The sequence below is a fragment of the Orcinus orca genome, chromosome 14 (assembly GCF_937001465.1).
Source record: "Orcinus orca chromosome 14, mOrcOrc1.1, whole genome shotgun sequence".
Taxonomy (NCBI): domain Eukaryota; kingdom Metazoa; phylum Chordata; class Mammalia; order Artiodactyla; family Delphinidae; genus Orcinus; species Orcinus orca.
The window spans coordinates 12,840,704-12,859,803 of NC_064572.1; the positions used below are offsets into that span (position 1 = coordinate 12,840,704).

The 19,100-nt window shown below is 42.0% G+C and overlaps 1 protein-coding gene and 1 long non-coding RNA gene across 3 annotated transcripts in view; both read right to left on the reverse strand.

Moving 5' to 3' along the window:
* Nucleotides 1–10,251, reverse strand: part of ERO1B (endoplasmic reticulum oxidoreductase 1 beta) — a 64,190-nt gene extending 53,939 nt beyond the window's left edge. For both annotated transcript variants that reach the window (XM_033431282.2, XM_004271554.4), the window contains exon 1: nucleotides 8,960–10,251. In XM_033431282.2, coding sequence (XP_033287173.1) covers nucleotides 8,960–9,061 — 102 coding nt within the window. In that variant the 5' untranslated portion in view covers nucleotides 9,062–10,251. The remainder of the gene's footprint in view (nucleotides 1–8,959) is intronic.
* LOC125961123 (uncharacterized) lies at nucleotides 5,786–8,953 on the reverse strand. Its single transcript, XR_007471452.1, has 2 exons — nucleotides 8,366–8,953; nucleotides 5,786–6,398 (listed from the first exon to the last, which is right to left on the reverse strand). It is a non-coding gene; the product is annotated as an uncharacterized LOC125961123 (long non-coding RNA).
* Nucleotides 10,252–19,100: the final 8,849 nt, after the last annotated feature.

A 19,100-nucleotide genomic window follows, 5' to 3' on the forward strand; every position in this document is an offset into this window, starting at 1 on the left:
AAAAATCTGCCTGCCAATGCAGGGGACACGGGTTCAAGCCCTGGTCCAGGAAGATCCCACATGCCGCGGAGCAACTAGGCCCCTGAGCCACAACTACTGAGCCTGCACGTCTGGAGCCTGTGCTCCACAACAAAAGAGGCCACGATAGTGAGAGGCCCACGCACCGCGATGAAGAGTGGCCCCCGCTTGCCACAACTAGAGAAAGCCCTCGCACAGAAATGAAGACCCAACACAGCCAAAAATAAATAAATTAATTAAAAAAAAGAAAAAACTTCAAAAAAAAAAGCTGCACAGCAAAGCAAAACCACTAACAAAATGAAAAGACAACCTATGGAATGGAAGAAAATATTTGCAAATCATATGCAGTAAGGGGTTAATATCCAAAATATATAAAGAACTCACACAATTTAACAGCAAAGAATAATCTGATTAAAATATGAGCAGAGAATCTGAACAGACCTTTTTCCAAAGAAGACATATGGATGGCCAGCAGGTACACGAAAAGGTGCTCAGTATCACCAATCATCAGGGAAATGAAAATCAAAACCACAATGAGATATCACATCACACCTGTCAGCATGGCTATTATCAAAAAGACAAGAAGTAACAAGTGTTGGTGAGGATGTGGAGGAAAGAAAACCCTTGGGCACTGTTGGTGGGAATGTAAATTGGTGCAGCCACCATGGAGAACCGTATGGAGGGCCTAGAAAAAAATTAAAAATAGAACTACCACAAGATCCAACAATTTCACTTCTTGGTATTTAACTGAAGAAAACAAATATACTAACTTGAAAAGATATATGTAGCTCCACGTTCACTGCAGCATTATTTACAATAACCAAGTACGGAAGCGATCCAAGTATCCATTGATGGATGAATAAAGAAAATGTGGTATATATACACAATAGATCCAGTCATGAAAATGAATAAAACCTGGCCATTTGCAACATGGATGGAACTTGAGGACATAATGCTTACTGAACTAAGGGAGAGAAAGATAAATACCATACAGTCTCACTTACACGTGGAGCCTAAACAAAACACAACAACAACAAAAACCAAAAAGAAATCTAAGTGTATGCATACAGAGAACAGATTAGTGCTGTCAGAGGCGCTGGGGTAGGAGGTTCAGGGAAATGTGGGAAGGGGGTTAAAAAGTATAAGCTTCCAGCTATAAAGTCAGGGGGATGTAATGTGAAGCACAGTGACTACAGTTAATAAGACTGTATTATATATTTGAAACTTCCTAACTAAGTAAATCTTAAAAGTTTTTATCACAAGAAAAAAAAATTCTAATAACGTATGGTGATGGGTTTTAACTAGACTTATTCTGGTGATCATTTCACAATATACAGAGATACCAAATCATTATGTTGTACATCTAACACTGATACAGTATTATGTCAATCATATCTAAATAAAATTTCTAAATAAATAGAAATGGAATACCACCAGTATCTTTGAAGTCCCTTTTTAATTATATCCATCTCCCTCCTCTTAGAGGTAAAAATTTTACTTTCGTTTATTTCTTTTCTTTATAATTTCATCACATATGTATCCCTAAACAATGTACTTAGGTTATTCTTTCCTGTTTTTGAACTTTAACATGAACGTAATCTAATGTGTGACTTCTTCTGTGATGTGCTTCTTTTGCTAACATTTTACTTTGGCATTTATCCAAGATGATGAATTTTATAGTAGCTCATTTATTTTCACTGCTGTAAATGTTACATTATCTGAAAATGTCACAATTTATTTGTTCTATTGTTGATCTATTATATACGGTAAGCAGAGAGATGGCCCCCCGAAGATGTCCATGCTCTAATTTCTGAAACCTGTGACTATGTTAAAAGGGACTTAGCAGATGTGATTAAGTTAAGGAATTTAAGATGGTGAGATTACACTGGATTATTCAGGTGGAACCAATACAAAGTTCTTTATAAGAAGGAGACAGGTGTGTCAGAGGAAGATTGGAAGATTCTACACTGCTGGCTTTGAAGATGGAGGAAGAGGCCACAAGCCAAGGAACACAGCAGCTTTTAGAAGCTTGGAAAAGGCTAGGAACAGTTCTCCCCTAGAGAAAGGGAGAAAGAAGCCTTGTTCACACCTTTATCACACCTTTAAGACCAATTTTCAGACTTCTGGGCATAGAACTATAAGATAATAACTTTGTGTTATATTAAGCCACCAAGTTTGTAAATTTGTTACAGCAGCAATAGGAAACTAATACAATTCATATTTAGGTTATTTCCAGAATCAGCTAAAGAACAATGTCATACAAACATTTTTGTACATATCTCCTGATATATATGTGTGTGTAAAACATCCTCCAGGTTATATGCTTAGGAGTAGAATTACTAGAAGTACATGTTCAGTTTTACTAGGGAATGACAGGCTTATTTCCAAAACAGTTGTACCAGTTTACAACCCTACCAACAGTGGATGGGAGTTATTGTTGAATCATATCCTCACCAATATTTTACATTAATCTGTTTTCATTTTTGCCAATCTAGTAAGCATGAAAGGGTCTGATTTTTTTTTGCACTAATGAGGCACAAAATTCTAATGTTTTATAAAACATTTCTATTCTTGTGTAAAATGTCTGTTTGTATCTTTTGTTCATTTTTCTATTGGGTTGTCTTTTTCATATTGACATGCAGTAAAAATACTGCTTTTTCCCTATTCTGTTTTAACCTTCTGGAACTCCAGTCATCATATCAGACCTTCTTACTCTATTCTTCACATCTCTTAAGCTCTCTTAAACATTTACCATCCTGTTATCTTTCTGGGGTTCATTCTGAATAACTTACTTGCACTTCTCTTCCATTCATTTATTCATTTATCCAACATATTTATTGAGAGCCTAACATAAGCCCTGCACTGTTCTAATTACTGGGAATGTAATATTAGAAGAAAGAGAATTCTCATAGAAGAGAAAAACAAATGAATGACCAAAGTATAGAGTCTGTCAGATAGTAATAAAGTGATATGGAAGAAAACTAGAGAATTGAGACAGGTGTTACAGAATCGGGGCTGCTAAATTTTTAAACAGGGATAATTATAGAAGGTCCAACTGAAATTTCAGCAAAACTTAGAGGGGAAGGAGCAAACCAATGCTTTTTTGGTGGGGGGGTGGTGGTGAGGGGGGCTGGGAGAGGAAGAAGCATTCCAGGCATTGGGAATACTAAATGCGAAGGCCCTGAGGCAGTAAGCTTGCCCAACAGCTCAGAGAAACAATAAGGAGGACTACATAGTAGGTAAAAGGAGAATTAGAGGACCTTTATTAAGATTGTGGCTTTTCTGAGTCTGGTGTTTTCTCACACCAACCAATTCTCCACCTCTCCAACATTAACTGGGTGCCCAATTCAATTCTGATATCACATGGAATTAGAGCAGACCCCAAAGATTAAGGGTGTAGACACACAGGACTGCCCCGACTTAAGATGCCAGCCCCAAGCCACCTGTAACTGACAGACCGGCTATAGAGAGGGGTTCCCACAACTTCCTTCTCAGGTTTGATAATTTGCTAGAATGGCCTATAGAACTCAGGAAAACACTTTACTTACGTTTACTGGTTTACTGCAAAGGGTACAACTCAGAAACAGCCAAACGGAAGAGATGCACAGGGCAAGGTACTGATTGGCGTATGGGGGGAGGGGGCAGCGTGCAGAAGTTCTGTGCCTCTGCACTGCTCTCCCAGCCAGTCTATGCGTTCATCAACCTGGGAGCTCATCGAATCTCACTGTTCTGAGTTTTTACAGAGCTCAATCTACAGCACCCCTTGCCCGAACCTGGAGATCAGTGGGTAGGGCCGAAAGTTCCAGTCCTCTAAGCACTTGGCCTTTCTGCACCAGGCTCATCCTGAAGCTCTCTAGGGGTTCCCACCTAAGTCACCTCATTAGCATAAACTCAGCTACGACTGAAAGGGGCACCCCTATTTCTCAGGAAATTGCAAGGCTTTTAGGAGCTTCGTGCCAGGAATAGGGGATAAAGAGCAAGTATGTTTTTGTACCGTGCACAACACTGAGTGAGGCAGGAAGCCACTGGAAGAGTTTTAAGCAAAGCCTAAAAGGAACATGGAGTACAAGGCAAGGATGAAGGGTTTCTCTTTTATATTGTATGGTCAGGGAAGGCGACAATTTAGGTAAGTGGACATGGCAGATAAGGTGACGCTTTAGCAGAAACCTAAGAAAGTGAGCGAGTGAACCACATGAATACATGAGAAGAGTGTTAGCTCGGCAGAGGAAACTGCTAGTCCAAGAGTCTCAATGCAAGAACACATTTGCCGTGTTTGAGGAACAGCTGGGAAGTCAGCTTGGCTGCAGCATAGGTTTAAGGGGGAGTAGACTGTGGGAAGAACAGATTTGAGGGGGGAAAAAAATCAGGAATTCGGTTCCTGATACATCAAGTTCGTGATACCTATTAATTATCCAAGTGGAGAGGTTGAAAAGGTAGTTGGATGTATGGATCTAGAGCTGAGAATCCTAGTCTGGAGATTCTGAAAGTCAGTTATATAGATAGTATTTAAAATCAAGAGACTAAATGAGATGACAAAGGTGGAGAGAAGAAAGACTACAAGATTTGAACCCTGAGGTTCAGCATTAGCGGTTAGGGACAGAGGAGGAACAAGCAAAGGATTCTAAGAAAGACTGGCCTGCAGAAAGACAGGGAAAAAAATCAGAAAAGTATACTATCCTGGAAACCAAAAAAAGAAAAAAAAAACCAAGAAACATATTTCAAGGACAGTGAGTGGTGAGCTGTGAAAAAGTCTGCCGATTGTTTTTTTTTTTTTTTTTTTTTTGGGCGGTGGCCTCTCCCGTTGCGGAGCACAGGCTCCAGACACGCAGGCTCAGCAGCCATGGCTCACGGGCCCAGCCGCTCCACGGCATGTGGGATCCTCCCGGACCGGGGCACAAACCCGCGTCCCCTGCATCAGCGGGCGGACTCCCAACCACTGTGCCACCAGGGAAGCCCTGCCGATAGTTTTTAAACCTTAGCTTTTTAAACTACTGGCTTTAGCAGCAAGGAAGACATTAGTGACCTTGACAAGAGCAGTTTTAAAGAAGTGGTAGAGCCAAAAGTCAGGCTGCAATGGGCTGAATGATCAGAAGAGGAAAGATAAAGGTAACTCTTTTGAGGAGTTTTTCTATAGAGGGGAAAAGAAAAACTGAGCAGAGTCAGAAGAGATGGGTGGCTCAAGAGAGAAATTTAAAATAGTAGAATTAACAGCATGTTTTATGATGACAGTAACAGTCCATTAGAGCAGGAAAAATCAATGATCCAGGAGAGAAAGGGAAGATTTGCTCAAGCCATGTCCTTGAACTGGAAAGAATGGGACTAAAATACAAGTGGAGGGATTGACCTTTGATAAGAGCACAAACAGTTCATCCATGGTAATCTACAGGAAGTCAAATTATGTGTGTCAGGGACTAGTAGGTGGACAGATGTGGATTATTCTGATTACTCCAACTTTGTTGGTGAAGTATGAAGCTAAAAGTGATGGAAAAGGAGGTGTTGGAGGGTCAAGTAGAAAGAAAAGTACATTAAATGGATGTCTGATTCAATAATCATTTTTTTCTGCTAGGTATAATCAGCTATTTAATCCATCCATTGATTTCTTAATTTCATTTCTAGAACTTCTATTTCATTATGTTTTAATCTTTTGGGTAATTCTTTAAAATTTCTTGTTCTTTTTCATACTTTCAAGGCTTTTTATTTAAACACATTAAACAGTGATTTTAAATTATGTCTGATATTTTCAAAATCTAAGGTCATTATAGGTCTATTTCTATAATCTATATTTCTAATATCTCATTCATGGTGCCTTTGTGTGTTTTGACTATTAGCTTATTCTTCCTGACACTTTATCTTCAAGAATTCTTTAGGGCCTGGGTTGAAAATAAATCCCAGTATATTTGGATATTTGCTTTTACCAGTAAACTGGGAGCGTACCAACCTGAGGCTGCTACAAATTAAATTTCCCACTTAAAGCTTTTCCCAGTACAGGTGGCATGAATTTGCCCTGTATAAGGGCTGGTTCATGGTTACAAATTCTCAAGGCGGTTTTTTTTCCCCCTTCCCCTAGCAAGTTTCTTCACTTTCCCCTTACTCGTGGCGGGTTTCATTTCTCATTTACCCTTGTATTGAAGATGTAGCTCTGTGGAGCCCAAGCTTTATGGTGGGGCCTCCTTTTATTTCCCTCTCTTTGGGCAGACACACGCTTTATTTGTTCACGCCACTCCATGCAGTTGTTAAAGCAGAAGGCTCAAGGTGTTCAGAGTTCGGGGGAAGTCCTCAAGGTAATGGGACTGAAGCAGCACTGTTTGAGTCTCAAGGTTCTGGCTTTCCATCCTGGGGGGGTGCGGGGCGGCTTTATGTATTCCTTGATTTCCTGCCACCTCAGAAATGCATTTTAAAAAATTTAAAAATATATCTGACTGAAGTTATTTCTTTACAGGAAGATTAACTTGTTATATCACTTGTATGCACTATGTTTTTAGTTCCTATGTTTTGCCATAATACAAAGCACATTTGCATTTCATTTATAAAACATGGGGTATGTGGTGTACAAATGCCTGTCATTTCGTGTGCTTAAAAATAATTTTATGCTTTTAATGTAAGGAGATAATATTCAAAATATTCATCTCCTTAACTAAGTTCTTCTGAATAGAAGTACTTTTTAAAAAATCTAATTCTTCCCTTTATTCTTTACCGTTTTTCTTCCAATTTAGTGTATGAAAGAGAAGAGAAAGAACTGGCTTGGTTCCATCTTTTTATTTTCCTGGGTCTCCCTCTGCTCTATTTCTATACCGCAAAGAAGCAAGCACGCTGAGATGCACTGTATAAACCAGAAAGAAGCCTACTGGGGCTCCAGTCTAATCTTGTTCACTTACTTAACAAGTGTAATATTTATCATGTAAGCTCTCTTAACGTCAGTTACCTCAATCGGCCCACAGATATGTCAAATAAAATGAGATAATGTATATTTAAACATGTTACAGATTAAAGTACTATCTAAAATATGATCCAACACTATATTAGAAAGTACCACTGGAAACAAAAAACATATATATTCATTTTTGAGGACTGTTTGGTACAATGCTACCTTGAATATGTGCAAATCTTTAACTATTGAACTATATATATTCATTTGGACATAATGAAACTTAAATTACATATATTCACTTGGATATAATAAAACTTAAAGTACACATGGAACTATAAAGCATTAATACACATAATTAGTGATAGGAACCTAAAACAAAGCTTCTACATTGGTAATAAAGTATACAATTAATATATGCTATATAAAGAGAAAATGAGAAAAATCAAAATTTTAAAAAATAGCTAAATGTAAATTCTACTCAAAAAGAAACGACCCACTAATAACTAGAAAATAATTTTGCCAAAGACAATTTGGAAAATATACTTTTCGTAAGTCTGGTAGATATGCCCAGATTGCCACTATCTATTTCAGTGTTTCCAAGTGGGGTTAAAAGATAGTTACAAGGGTAACTGCATTAGTTACTTGCAAGGCTGGTTTAAAATACTGATTCTTGGTTCACATTCAGATCCCTTAAATCAGAACATCTGGTAATGGACCCAGAGAATCTGCATTTTTAACATCCCCCCTCCCCACCCAAACCAAAAGTCTGCCCCTTTTATTTTTGTCAAATCATTCATTTAAAAAATATTCAGGGACTTCCCTGGTGGTCCAGTGGTTAAGACCTCACCTTCCAGTGCAGGGGGTGTGGGTTTGATCCCTGGTCGGGGAGCTAAGATCCCACACGCCTCGCAGCCGAAAAACCAAAACATAAAACAGAAGCAACATTGTAAGAAATTCAATAAAGACTTAAAAAATGGTCCACATCCAAAAAAAAAAAATCTTAAAAAAAAACTTCAAACAGGGACAGAAACTGAATATTCGGGATTCAGAACACCATAACACTATGACACCGAATAAAAAGTGAGAAAAACATGTTTACACGGTTACCCTCAGTTATCTTCAATTTTACTTAACAATCAGCATTAATTGCTTCAATCGACGTCTCCCTCATTATCGGGCCACCTGAGACACCTTTTGTGTTTTTTGCTTTTAGCGGTTTTACCACTTTGGAGCAGGTGCAGGCAAGAGAGCACCTGGCAGAGGTCTACTCAAATTCTCCTGTATGAAAAAGAAGCAAACACCTTTCTTAAGGCAAAAGGCTGCGGGAAGCTAACGCTCTGATTTCCAGCATATTGAGAACCCTTCCTTAAGATACGCCTCACAAAGACAACCCCCAAACCCTAATTTACCAGCCAGCACCTCACTGCTGATGGAGCCACAAGATCAGACACAGACCTCCGGTCTCGTACTTGGGCTCACCTGGCGACGCCACTTAGCAGACCGAGTACAAGCTGGGTAAAAATACGGCGGTCCTGAGCGAGGGAAGATGCGAGGGGTTCTCTAGTCCGAAAGTCGAGGAAGTTAAGTCTCGTCCCCCTCGCGATCCACACGGCTGTTGCAGGCCCGCGGGGTCTGTCACCTCCTCTCCACCTGCCCGCCGACCCCCTGAGCTCGCCGCAGGGAGGACTTCCCCATTTCTCTGCGTGCTCTCTTCCCAAAACAGCCGCGGAGGTTTTCATTCCCGTCCCATCTCCCGCCACACTCTCAGCCGCTTAAACATCAGAAAGACAGAAACGAAAACACCTCCGGGGACCGTCACCATCTTCCTCATTCTCCTGCCATCACCCCAGGAGTGTCGCCAGCCCCGTACGCCGCGAGCGGCTCGCAGGCGTTTCCTGGGCTCAACGATCACGGTTTCAGCCCCCCTCCCCGCCCCCCCATCTTTTCCGCTCGCCAGAAACCACGCCGGGCTGCGGCTCCGGCCCTCCCGCGCCTCAGCCGCGGCCCGGTCGCCGCCGCTGCAGCCGCCGGCTTTCGGCCGGGGGTCCCCACGCCGCCATCACTCGGGCTCACCTGGGCCTCGACGACGCTCGGGAGGAAGCTCAGGGTGACCAGCAGCTGCAACGCGGCCGCCGCCCCCTGCCCTGCGCCGGCCCGCCCGACCCCCCGGCTCATGCTGACCTCTCCCCTCGCCGCGGCCGGCCGGGCCCCTCGGGGCCGGAGAACGGCGGGCGGCCCGGGCGACGACCCAAGGGGACGACTCCCGGCGGCCGAGAGACTCCAGGGTCAGAGGTTTGCACGCCCGTCGGGAGGTAGGGGACGCTCTGCCTGGCGCCCGGCAGCTGCGAGCGAGGCTGGTGAGTCGAGTGCCCCCGACTTCATCCCCCAGGCGGCCCCGCCCCCGGCCTCCCCTGCGCCGGCCCCGCCCCCTCCGACCGCGAGGCCTTTTGGGAGTTGTGGTCCCGCGCGGCCGGGAGGGCGCCTCAGGCCGGAAGGCGGGGCCGGCGGCAGGGGAACCCGGGAACTACAACTGCGGAGACCGCTCCGCCTCCCCGGGGCTTCGGACTGCAAGGCGGCCAATGACTGGGGACCACGCGGGCCTCCAAAACAAGAGGCTGTGTGGGCGGTGCGGGCCGGTGGGAGGGAGCGTCCTCCTTCGCAGCCGGCCGCCCGCTGCGCCCCTTCCCTTGGCAGTTAGTTGCTCCTGGAAACGGAGCAAAGGGGCCCCACCCTGTGTCTTCGCCCCCTGACACCGGACGGCCGCGAGGCTCCAGGATCTACGCAAATGAGAAACGAGGGCTCTTCGATTTTTTAAGTGTCGGGCGCTTTCTTTGTCTCACCCACTTTTCTGTAGCCTCACATCTACCGCGGGTGCCTGGATGAGCCAGCCACCTGCGACTTGTGGAGATGGCTTCGGCTCCTCCTTCATCTTATACGCCCCAGACGTGGATGTCGTCCTCTGCCTCGTCCAGCTCCCACTCCTATGCTGACACGTACAAACATAATTATATACATAATTACATACATAATTACAAACACAAAGGATGGGACGTAACCCAAGTTCATAATAAAATCTGGGAATGGGGATGAACACACAGAAAATTTTGGAGTGATAACTGGGTTCAGCTCCCACCTCTAAAACATCCTAGTTTGTTATGTGGCTTTAGACAAGTTACTTAACCTCTCTGAGCCTCAGTTTGTCCGTCTATAAAGTAAACACACTAATACCCACCTGAAACATTGTTCTAGCATTGCATAAGATTATAAACATAAAGGGCTTAGTATGGTGCCTAGTATAAAAGAAATGTTCAGGGCCTCCCTGGTGGCGCAGTGGTTGAGAGTCCGCCTGCCGATACAGGGGACATGGGTTTGTGCCCCGGTCTGGGAATATCCCACATGCCACGGCGTGGCTGGGCCCGTGAGCCATGGCCGCTGACCCTGCACGTCCGGAGCCTGTGCTCCGCAACGGGAGAGGCCACAACAGTGACAGGCCCGTGTACCGGAAAAAAAAAAAAAAAGAAATGTTCAATAAATGACAGCTGCTATTAGCTTTATTAATATTCTTGATTTCTAGTAAACTAATAATACATCACCTTACATTTATGCAGTGTGTATTAGTTTCCCACCGTTTGTATAACAAATTACCACAGATTTAGTGGCTTAAAACAAATTTATCATCTTACAGTTCTGGAGGTCAGGAGTCCAAACTGGATCAGCAGAGCTACATTCTTTCTAGAGGCTTTCTCTAGGGGACAATATGTTTTCTTGCCTTTTCCAGCTTCTAGAGGCCAGGCATTCCTTAGCTCATGACCGTGCATCATATTGTCACGTTTCACTCCCTCTGCTTCTGTTGTCACTCACTCCCTCTGCTTCTGTTGTCACATGCCTTCTCTTTCTAAACCTAACTCTACCGCCTCCCTCTTGTAAAGATCCCTGTGATTCCATTGGGCCCACCAGATAATCAAAAATAATCTTCCCAACTCAAAATCCTTAACATAATCACATCTGCTAAGTCCTTTTCGCCACATAGGGTAACATACTTTCAGGATCTGGGGATTAGGGTGTGGGCACCTTTGGAGGGCATTAATCAGCCTACATATATCTTATGAAGCACTTTCATAGTGCAAAATGAAAATGCAGGGTCCTGGCTCAAAAAATAGTAAGAATTTCAAGAGAGCGACAGCAGAGCATTAAGGCCAAGGGCAGTGCCCTTCTGAGCACAGGTCACATGCCCAGAAGCCAGCCCTGCTGTCCTATTCCTTTTCAGCACCTCTTTCTCCTGCCTGCAAACATGTCTAGCTCATCCCTAGCTTAAAAACAAAAAGAATTTTTACTTGATTCTTCCAAATACTTTTCCATCCCTCCTCTTTTTTTCTTTGCCAAACTTATATTTTCTATCCTCCCGTTTCCTTCTTTCCCTCATATAAACGTACTCTGTCCCCATCAGTCTGCTAAAGCTTTGCTCTTATCAAGTCCAGTGGACTTTCCTCAAGAGTCCTTGTCTCTGTTCAGCGTTTTATGTTACTGGTAACACATACATCCTGGGATGATGTTATAAAAAAATGCCGGGAAATTTTTGTTGTTGTTAAAAAGAGTGGATTATAAATTTACTTGTTATAAAATCTCAGGTCCTTGAATAGATCTTTACTCTTGGGTCCTCTCTTGGATGCGCAGTTTGAACCTTTCCATCCCTAATGCTATGGTTGGAAGTTGTAACAGAAGTAAAGTGTATGTGCTAATTCCCTTTGGTTGCAACCCACAAAAATCAGCTCTAGCTAAAAAAAAAATTTTTTTTTAATAATAGCAGATTTTAAAAGTGTGGAATAGCTTATAGTACTGAGGAAGATTTCACCACTCACACCTCCGGAAATGCAAGTCCATCAGGACAGCATTCAGGGACTCCAAGGAGAGTCTTACCTAGGACACTGCCATTGGACTGATCAGTTCCAATCATTTTAGTCATTGTCCCTCCTATCAAAATTCAGATTTCTTCTAGAGTTTAGCTTCAGGGGAGGGAGCAAGCTCTTTGATTGACAACCACACAATACCACACAAAATGAGCAAGACGTAATTACACAGATGAATAGTGAGTGCTACTGCCTTCAATCATTAAAAGAAGGGAAAAAGACGCTGGTCAGACAAAAGTGACAGATGTCCCCTTCAGGAAGTCATGCTTTTATTCGTGTACTCCCTCTGCACATACTTTTTTTTTTAACCTCAGCATATATTCACACATTCATTAAATTGTCCCAGATGTCCTGAGTGCAGAAAACCAAGAAGCACACCTCTGGACACTGGCGGCCCAGAAATAGTAACAATATGCATCCTGTAGTTTATGTAATTTTTGATTTACTTAACATCACCTGGATTAGATGAACCTAATTACCTGGAACTAAGGTGTAGAAAAGTTGACCACATTGCTCAAATGGAAGAATTTATAGACCTTCCAGATCTATTAATCTGAGAAGGGCCAGCTAGGAAGACAATCAGTACAACTCCTTCATTGCAAACAATGACAATTTATAATTGATTTGGTTGGGACAGATTATTGGAGAGGGTTAACCTGGAGGAATAATCTTAGTATAGATAGTAATTCCACTAGGGCCAGCTATGACTGTATTTCCCGTGATTCTTAATGGAACCAAAATCAGAATCAGCCATGGATGACCTCAGTGTGCTTCAGCTTTTCGAATGAATAGTGTCAAAATCTGCTTAAGTCAAGATGAATAATAGTCATATTTGAAATGTAGTCACACTGACACCATGCACAAAAACAGATTTATATTTATTGCAGATTCCGTTTTGCTCTCAAGTACAAATGATTCCCCCATCTCTCGTCCCTTTGTTTCACCTCCCCTACTTTCCACTCCGCATCTCTCTTCTTCTCTGAGTCGATGGCCGAATTATCTCATCCCTGTAGTCTGGAGTGAGTCATCCAGAGTCTATGGCGGTTCCTATCACCACATTCATTTAGCACCAACAATCTGCTGCTCTGTATTAGAAGCTAGCTTTTCCTGTGAATACGTGTATTATAGACATCTAGTGTGTAACGTTGTAGAGGACTAGCTCTTCTTATTCTATGTTCTCTTTAATAACTATCTCAGTTCCTATGAACAGTAATTGATAAATATTTGTTGATTGACTGGTTAATATTATCTAGGATCTTAATTTATCTTGGAAGACATCTATCTCAGAACCAATCCTGGGTATGGTGCCCTCTGAACATTTCCTATGGACAGCTGGGACCTGGCTTCCTTGGGCCGGAACATTTCTGGTGAAGGCAATAAGATGAAACTGGCAGCCTTTCTTTAAGGCAATGGATGACAGTTCTTTAGAAGTGTATTGGGGGATTAGCAAAAAAAAAACTGAGGGAGTAACACACTTGTCAGAGGACTGGTTGAAACCAGTTACTGGAAATTTACTACTTCAAGAGTTCTGTTTTTTTCTCAAGCACTTCTTGGTATGTCCATAGCTAATGGTTGAAACAAAGTCTTGAGAATTTTCTTAGTAGACTGTAATGCTTAAGAGATTTTGTGAATTAACCAAATTGCACTAAGTATTTACATTTCTGAGATATCATCAAATTGTGTTTCTTTGATTTTTTTTTTTTTATAGCTTGGTTAACTTGTGACTTCTAATGGAGGAAATTGTTGATGAATGGCTCAAAATAAAAGTCAAGGGAAGGGCTTCCCTGGTGGCGCGGTGGTTGAGAGTCCGCCTGCCGATGCAGGGGATGTGGGTTTGTGCCCGGGTCCGGGAGGATCCCACATGCCGTGGAGCGGCTGGGCCAGTGAGCCATGGCCGCTGAGCCTGCGTGTCCGGAGCCTGTAAAAGTCAAGGGAATGGGGTGGAAATTTACACACCAGTAATTTTCACTCCTGATAGCAAGCTGAATTGTGATTAATGCACCTGCTGAATAATGACAGCAATCTGGTGTGTTTAAACAACTGTATTTGTAGACAGCACTGGTGTGTTAACAACCGGCCATGGCAATTTTTTAAGTGGATTTCTACTTGTAACTTAGTTATAAAGGGAATTTTTGCTTGATGATAGGATTTCTGAATTTTACTGAGGGCATTTCTTCCCCTTTTCTTTTCACAATAGGGATGAAAAGTAATCAAAACAAAAGAACTTGGCTGGCCTGTGGCTTGTTAGTTACCTACCTAAAGTATTCATTGCTTTTTCTTGAATATTTACTCAGCTGTGACACTCAAGTATTTTCACTTAACAGCATTAAAGCTGATAGACTTAAGTTAGAATTATTTCCATTTCTAAAGGAGTTTACATAGTGATAATGCAGTTTGGATAAAACTTTATTTTATATAACAAACATATTATGGTATTGTGCTAGAAGTTCATATATCATGTGATCAGGGGAAACACCTATTAAATGTAAATAATTGGAAAAACTAGAATCATAATTCTGCCAATTTCATCCTCCTACCTAATTTCTAGAATTCAAAAGACTTCACATAATCATAATTATGATTCTGCCAATTTCATCCTCCTACCTAATTTCTAGAATGCAAAAGACTTCACATAATCATGAAGTTCTTCACTGCTTCCTACACATTGGGACTGTCTGACTTCTATCCACTTTCCTACTCCAGTCCGTTCCACAAAGTGTCCAGGGCACACGACAGTGAGGGCTAACACCGAGAAAGAATGTTTGCATGACGTAAAAACAAACATCCCAGGAAGGAGAGAGGGACAAGGTCATGGAGATGGTGACTGCAGACAGGGAAAGGCAGAGAAGGTCATAGATGGTCATTCAATTCCTGTTGGAGGTGTTTCTCTGTCGGCAATGACTGAGTTCTTCCCTCCTGTCAATATGTACCCCCAGCCATTGGGAACCTCAAGAAGTTTAGTTTCTCCAAATTCAGTTGCTCCATATATGGAGTTCAGTCAGCTGCTTCATCTTTTGTGTTCCTGCTGCTTCTCCAATGGTCACATTCCCAATTCCTCCCCCACTACTGCCCTACTGTCCCCCTTCTCCAACCCCTTCCCCCAGTAGAATCTGGTTTTGATTGTCCAGTATCAGTTGGGAAGAAGCTTGACCACCTGTGCATCAGTCTCTCTCACTTGCCAACATCTTGACTCAGATACAGATTTCATTTGGCCTTAACAGAATCACATAGTTGCTTGTTTCCACTTCATATGATTTCCTTTTTTCTATTTAGGACATTTTTTTTTCATGAGGTATAGTTGATTTACAATATTGTATCAGTTTCAGGTACAACATAATTATTCTTTTTTTTTTTTTTTTTTTTAATAGATTATACTCCATTTAAAGTTGTTGTAGGGACTTCCCTGGCGGTCTAGTGGTTAAGACTCTGTGCATCCACTGCAGGTGCAGCAGGTTTGATCCCTGGTTGGGGAACTAAGATCCCGTATGCCCAACAGTGCAGCCAAAAATAAAAATTAACTAATTTATTTATTTAAAAAAGTAAAGTTATTGTAAAATGTTGGCTACATTCCCTGTGCTGTACAATGTAGCTTGTACAGTGCTGTCCTTGTAGCTTATTTATTTTTGATAATCTCTCATAGATACACATTCTTCAAGGATCTTCTCCTTCTACTGGAGCAGGATGATGTTACATTTGAGATGTTACATAAAAATCCTGTGCTCTTTTCTGGAGAAAAGATGAGCATAACACATACTCTGCAGGACACTGTAAGTGCCCCTTACCTAATATCTCGTAGGATTGGAATCCGAGTGGAATTCTTATTGTCTGTGACAATTGTCCACGGTCACCCACTGAAGCAGGATGAATCACCATACTAAACTGCATTCTCGGGATTCCAGTACCCCAAGAATGAAACAGGTCATTTATGCCTCTCTTTTCTTCCATAATCCCAGGGATTCACTTTCCATTCTGCTAAACAATAAAATCAACTAACTATTTCTTAGAAAATACTACCTATTTTTATCAGTCTGAAGTTGCCACCAGGTTATAAAACCATCAGAAAACCCGGAGAAAATATCCAGTTATCTCAGAGATTACTTTACAATTACTTGAGAGAATATTTCCCCCCAGTTTTCAGGTTCTGCTTTAAAAAATGTCTGAAAATCTGATGTTCCTAGTCTGTGGTGCTTTTTTCAGACATCTCTGGATTTATCATACAACTAAATTAGAGTGATGCTTCACTGTACAAAATAATTTACCAAAGAAGTAAATGTCTTCACTGTCAGCATTTGTTTGTTTGTTTCTTTGGCCGCGCCACACTGCATGCGGGATCTTAGCTCCCCAACCAGGGATCTAACCTGTGTCCCCTGGCCGTGGAAGCATGGAGTCTTAACCACTGGACCACCGGGGAAGTCCCCACTGTAGTTTTTTCATTGCAATGGGTAACAATTGATCAAAAATGGTTCCAAGTTTTCTAATAACAAAAGAACATTTTGGAAATGAGTAGTTGTGCTTATTCAAAAACTTGTGTTTATACCTGAAGGCTTTGTGAAATCATTTTTTAATAGACTTAATTTTTTTAGAATAGTTTTAGGTTTACAGCAAAACTGAGCAAGAAGAGTTCCCTTATACCCCCGCCCCTTAAAAGCACAGCCCACCCTGCTGTCAACATCACCCACCACAGTGGTACATTTGTTACAATCAATGAACCAACACCGACACATCGTTATTACCCAAAGTCCATAATTTATATTAGGCTTCATTCGGTGTTGCACATTCTATGAGTTTTGATAAACGTATAATGACATGTATCCATCGTTTGGTGGCCCTTAAAATCCCCTGTCCTCCACCTATTCATTCCTTTCTCCCCAGTGAAATCAGTTTTTTAGTAAACTTACTATCCTGAGGTTTATGTCAAAAATGGACAAGTCTACTTCAGCTGGAATTAATTCTAATAGGTAGATTAAAACAAAAGTGAAACATCAGAATCATTAACCTGTAATGATTTCACTCTGTCTGCATTGTGTGCTTTTAAGAGAAAACAAAATGCATAGTTGTGTCCAGTTATCTTACCAAACATTAATGATTATGAACTTGATCTTCTGACCAAAACGATGACCAGAAGGGTGGGATTTTAAATCTTGCAGTAAAACCAGGTACCCGGAGCTAAGTCAGAGACAAAAGCATCTGCCACGCTGTCAAGGTTAGGGAAGAAAATTAAGATACAGGATAGCTTTGGGATAGCAGCCTCCAGCTCAGACCTCCGATATTATCCTCTGCCCTCACCTGTGAAGCAACTAGTGCTTCAGACAAGAATTAGCTTGGGATCCTTTGCAGCTCAGCCTGTTGCATAAGGTTCTTATGCCACCTGCATTTCCCCATTCTGTATCTATGTAAAAGCATAATTCTGACTTACAAGTCTTTGAGTAACAACTGAAAAACCTCTTGCCTGTCCTGAAAAGTTTCATACAATTCATCATCATTTTAAGTAGAAACTTAAGAATGTGTCCTTGCTTGTTCATTTCTAAGACGACACAGAGCAGTGAAGTAGTCAGTTCCCTGGCACTAGAGCTCAGGAAAGTGTGGACACACATTCAGCAGAGGTGTTATAGGGGAGTTTAAGCATCAAATGAATGATTGGGCCAGATGATTTGTAAGAGTTTTTCAATCTTCACTTTCAGTGATCCCACCTAGAAAACAGAGAGCTCTGCCAAGCCTTTTGTCACCAACCAACCAACTAACCAACCAACAAAAAGCCTTCTTCTAACATATTTTAAACATTTTAGAGTGATCCCTCTGGTTTTCAGTATGAGCAACTCAATAAATGACCCATTATCCCATGTACCCACATTTAATAGTTTGAACGGGAAAGTAGCTATAAGTTGCAAATTCAGTGAATGGAGCAGCCAGCAGCCATATTTTCCTGATTTTTAAAAATAGATCTTGATTGGAGTATAATTGATTCACAATACTGTGTTAGTTTCTGTTGTACAACAAAGTGAATCAGTTATATGTATACACATATCCACTCCTTCTAGAGCCTCCCTCCCACCCTCTCTATCCCACCCCTCTAGGTGGTCACAAAGCACGGAGCTGATCTCCCTGTGCTATGCTGCTGCTTCCCACTAGCTAACTATTTTACATTCGGTAGTGTGTGTACGTCGATACTAGACTACCTATAATAATGCGCAGGAAACAGGAATGTAGGATACTTTGAGGAAAAAAAAAATAACAAGAAAAGACTTATGATTCAAAGATCCAAACTAAAAAAATAGCTGGTGTTTAAAGGAAGGGGGCTAATTATTGTGGGGTTATTTTAATAGAGCTGATTATTTAGGAAACACTTTAGAACATCCACATAGCCGTGTCAGAAAGAACTATTTGGGAGAAAGGACACCAGACTGTCTTGGAATATTAGCATACCATTTCCCTCAATGTTCACAGCAACAGCATTAGCAACATTTGAACTTTTCAGATTTTAAAGATAACCTTGTCATCCCAAAGTGAGTATGTCACCCATCACTATCATTATATGTAAGTATGATAAACAAAAATTTTGTTTCGGGGGCTTCCCTGGTGGCGCAGTGGTTGAGAGTCCGCCTGCCGATGCAGGGGACACGGGTTCGTGCCCCGGTCCAGGAAGATCCCACATGCCGCGGAGTGGCTGGGCCCGTGAGCCATGGCCGCTGAGCCTGCGCGTCCAGAGCCTGTGCTCCGCAACGGGAGAGGCCACAGCAGTGAGAGGCCCGTGCACCACAAAAAAAAAAAAAAAAAAAAAAAAAAATTGTTTCATTTGCAAAAAGCATACAGAAACCAAAGGATAGGCATATATCTCCTACGACCACATGTACCTGGCCTGCATCTACCTTTCCTCATTGCCCACCCTCCCCTAATACACTAGCCCTATTCCTTTGGCCAATTTAAGAGCATTGCCCTAACAGTTCTCTCCTCTGTTTCCGGCGTACCAACTTGCCACTCTGCAGCCTTCCTCCATCAGTATATAAAAACGTGTTGTAATTATGCCCAGCCTTTAAGAACACTTTCTTGACCCTATTTCTGCCACACCTTTCTTTCTACAGAATACTCCGTGAAATAGTTCTCTATATTCACTCGTGTCCAATTCTGCTCATTGTATTTTCTCACTGACCCATTAAGTTTTTGTCCTCACTACTCCACCAAAACTGCCCTTATCAGAGCTCGCCACAGACCTCTAGACTGCTGTATCCAGAGGTCACATCTCAGTTCTCACATATGTGACATAAAGCAGTACAGTTGATCGCTCTCCCCTTGAAACACATTCTTCCCTT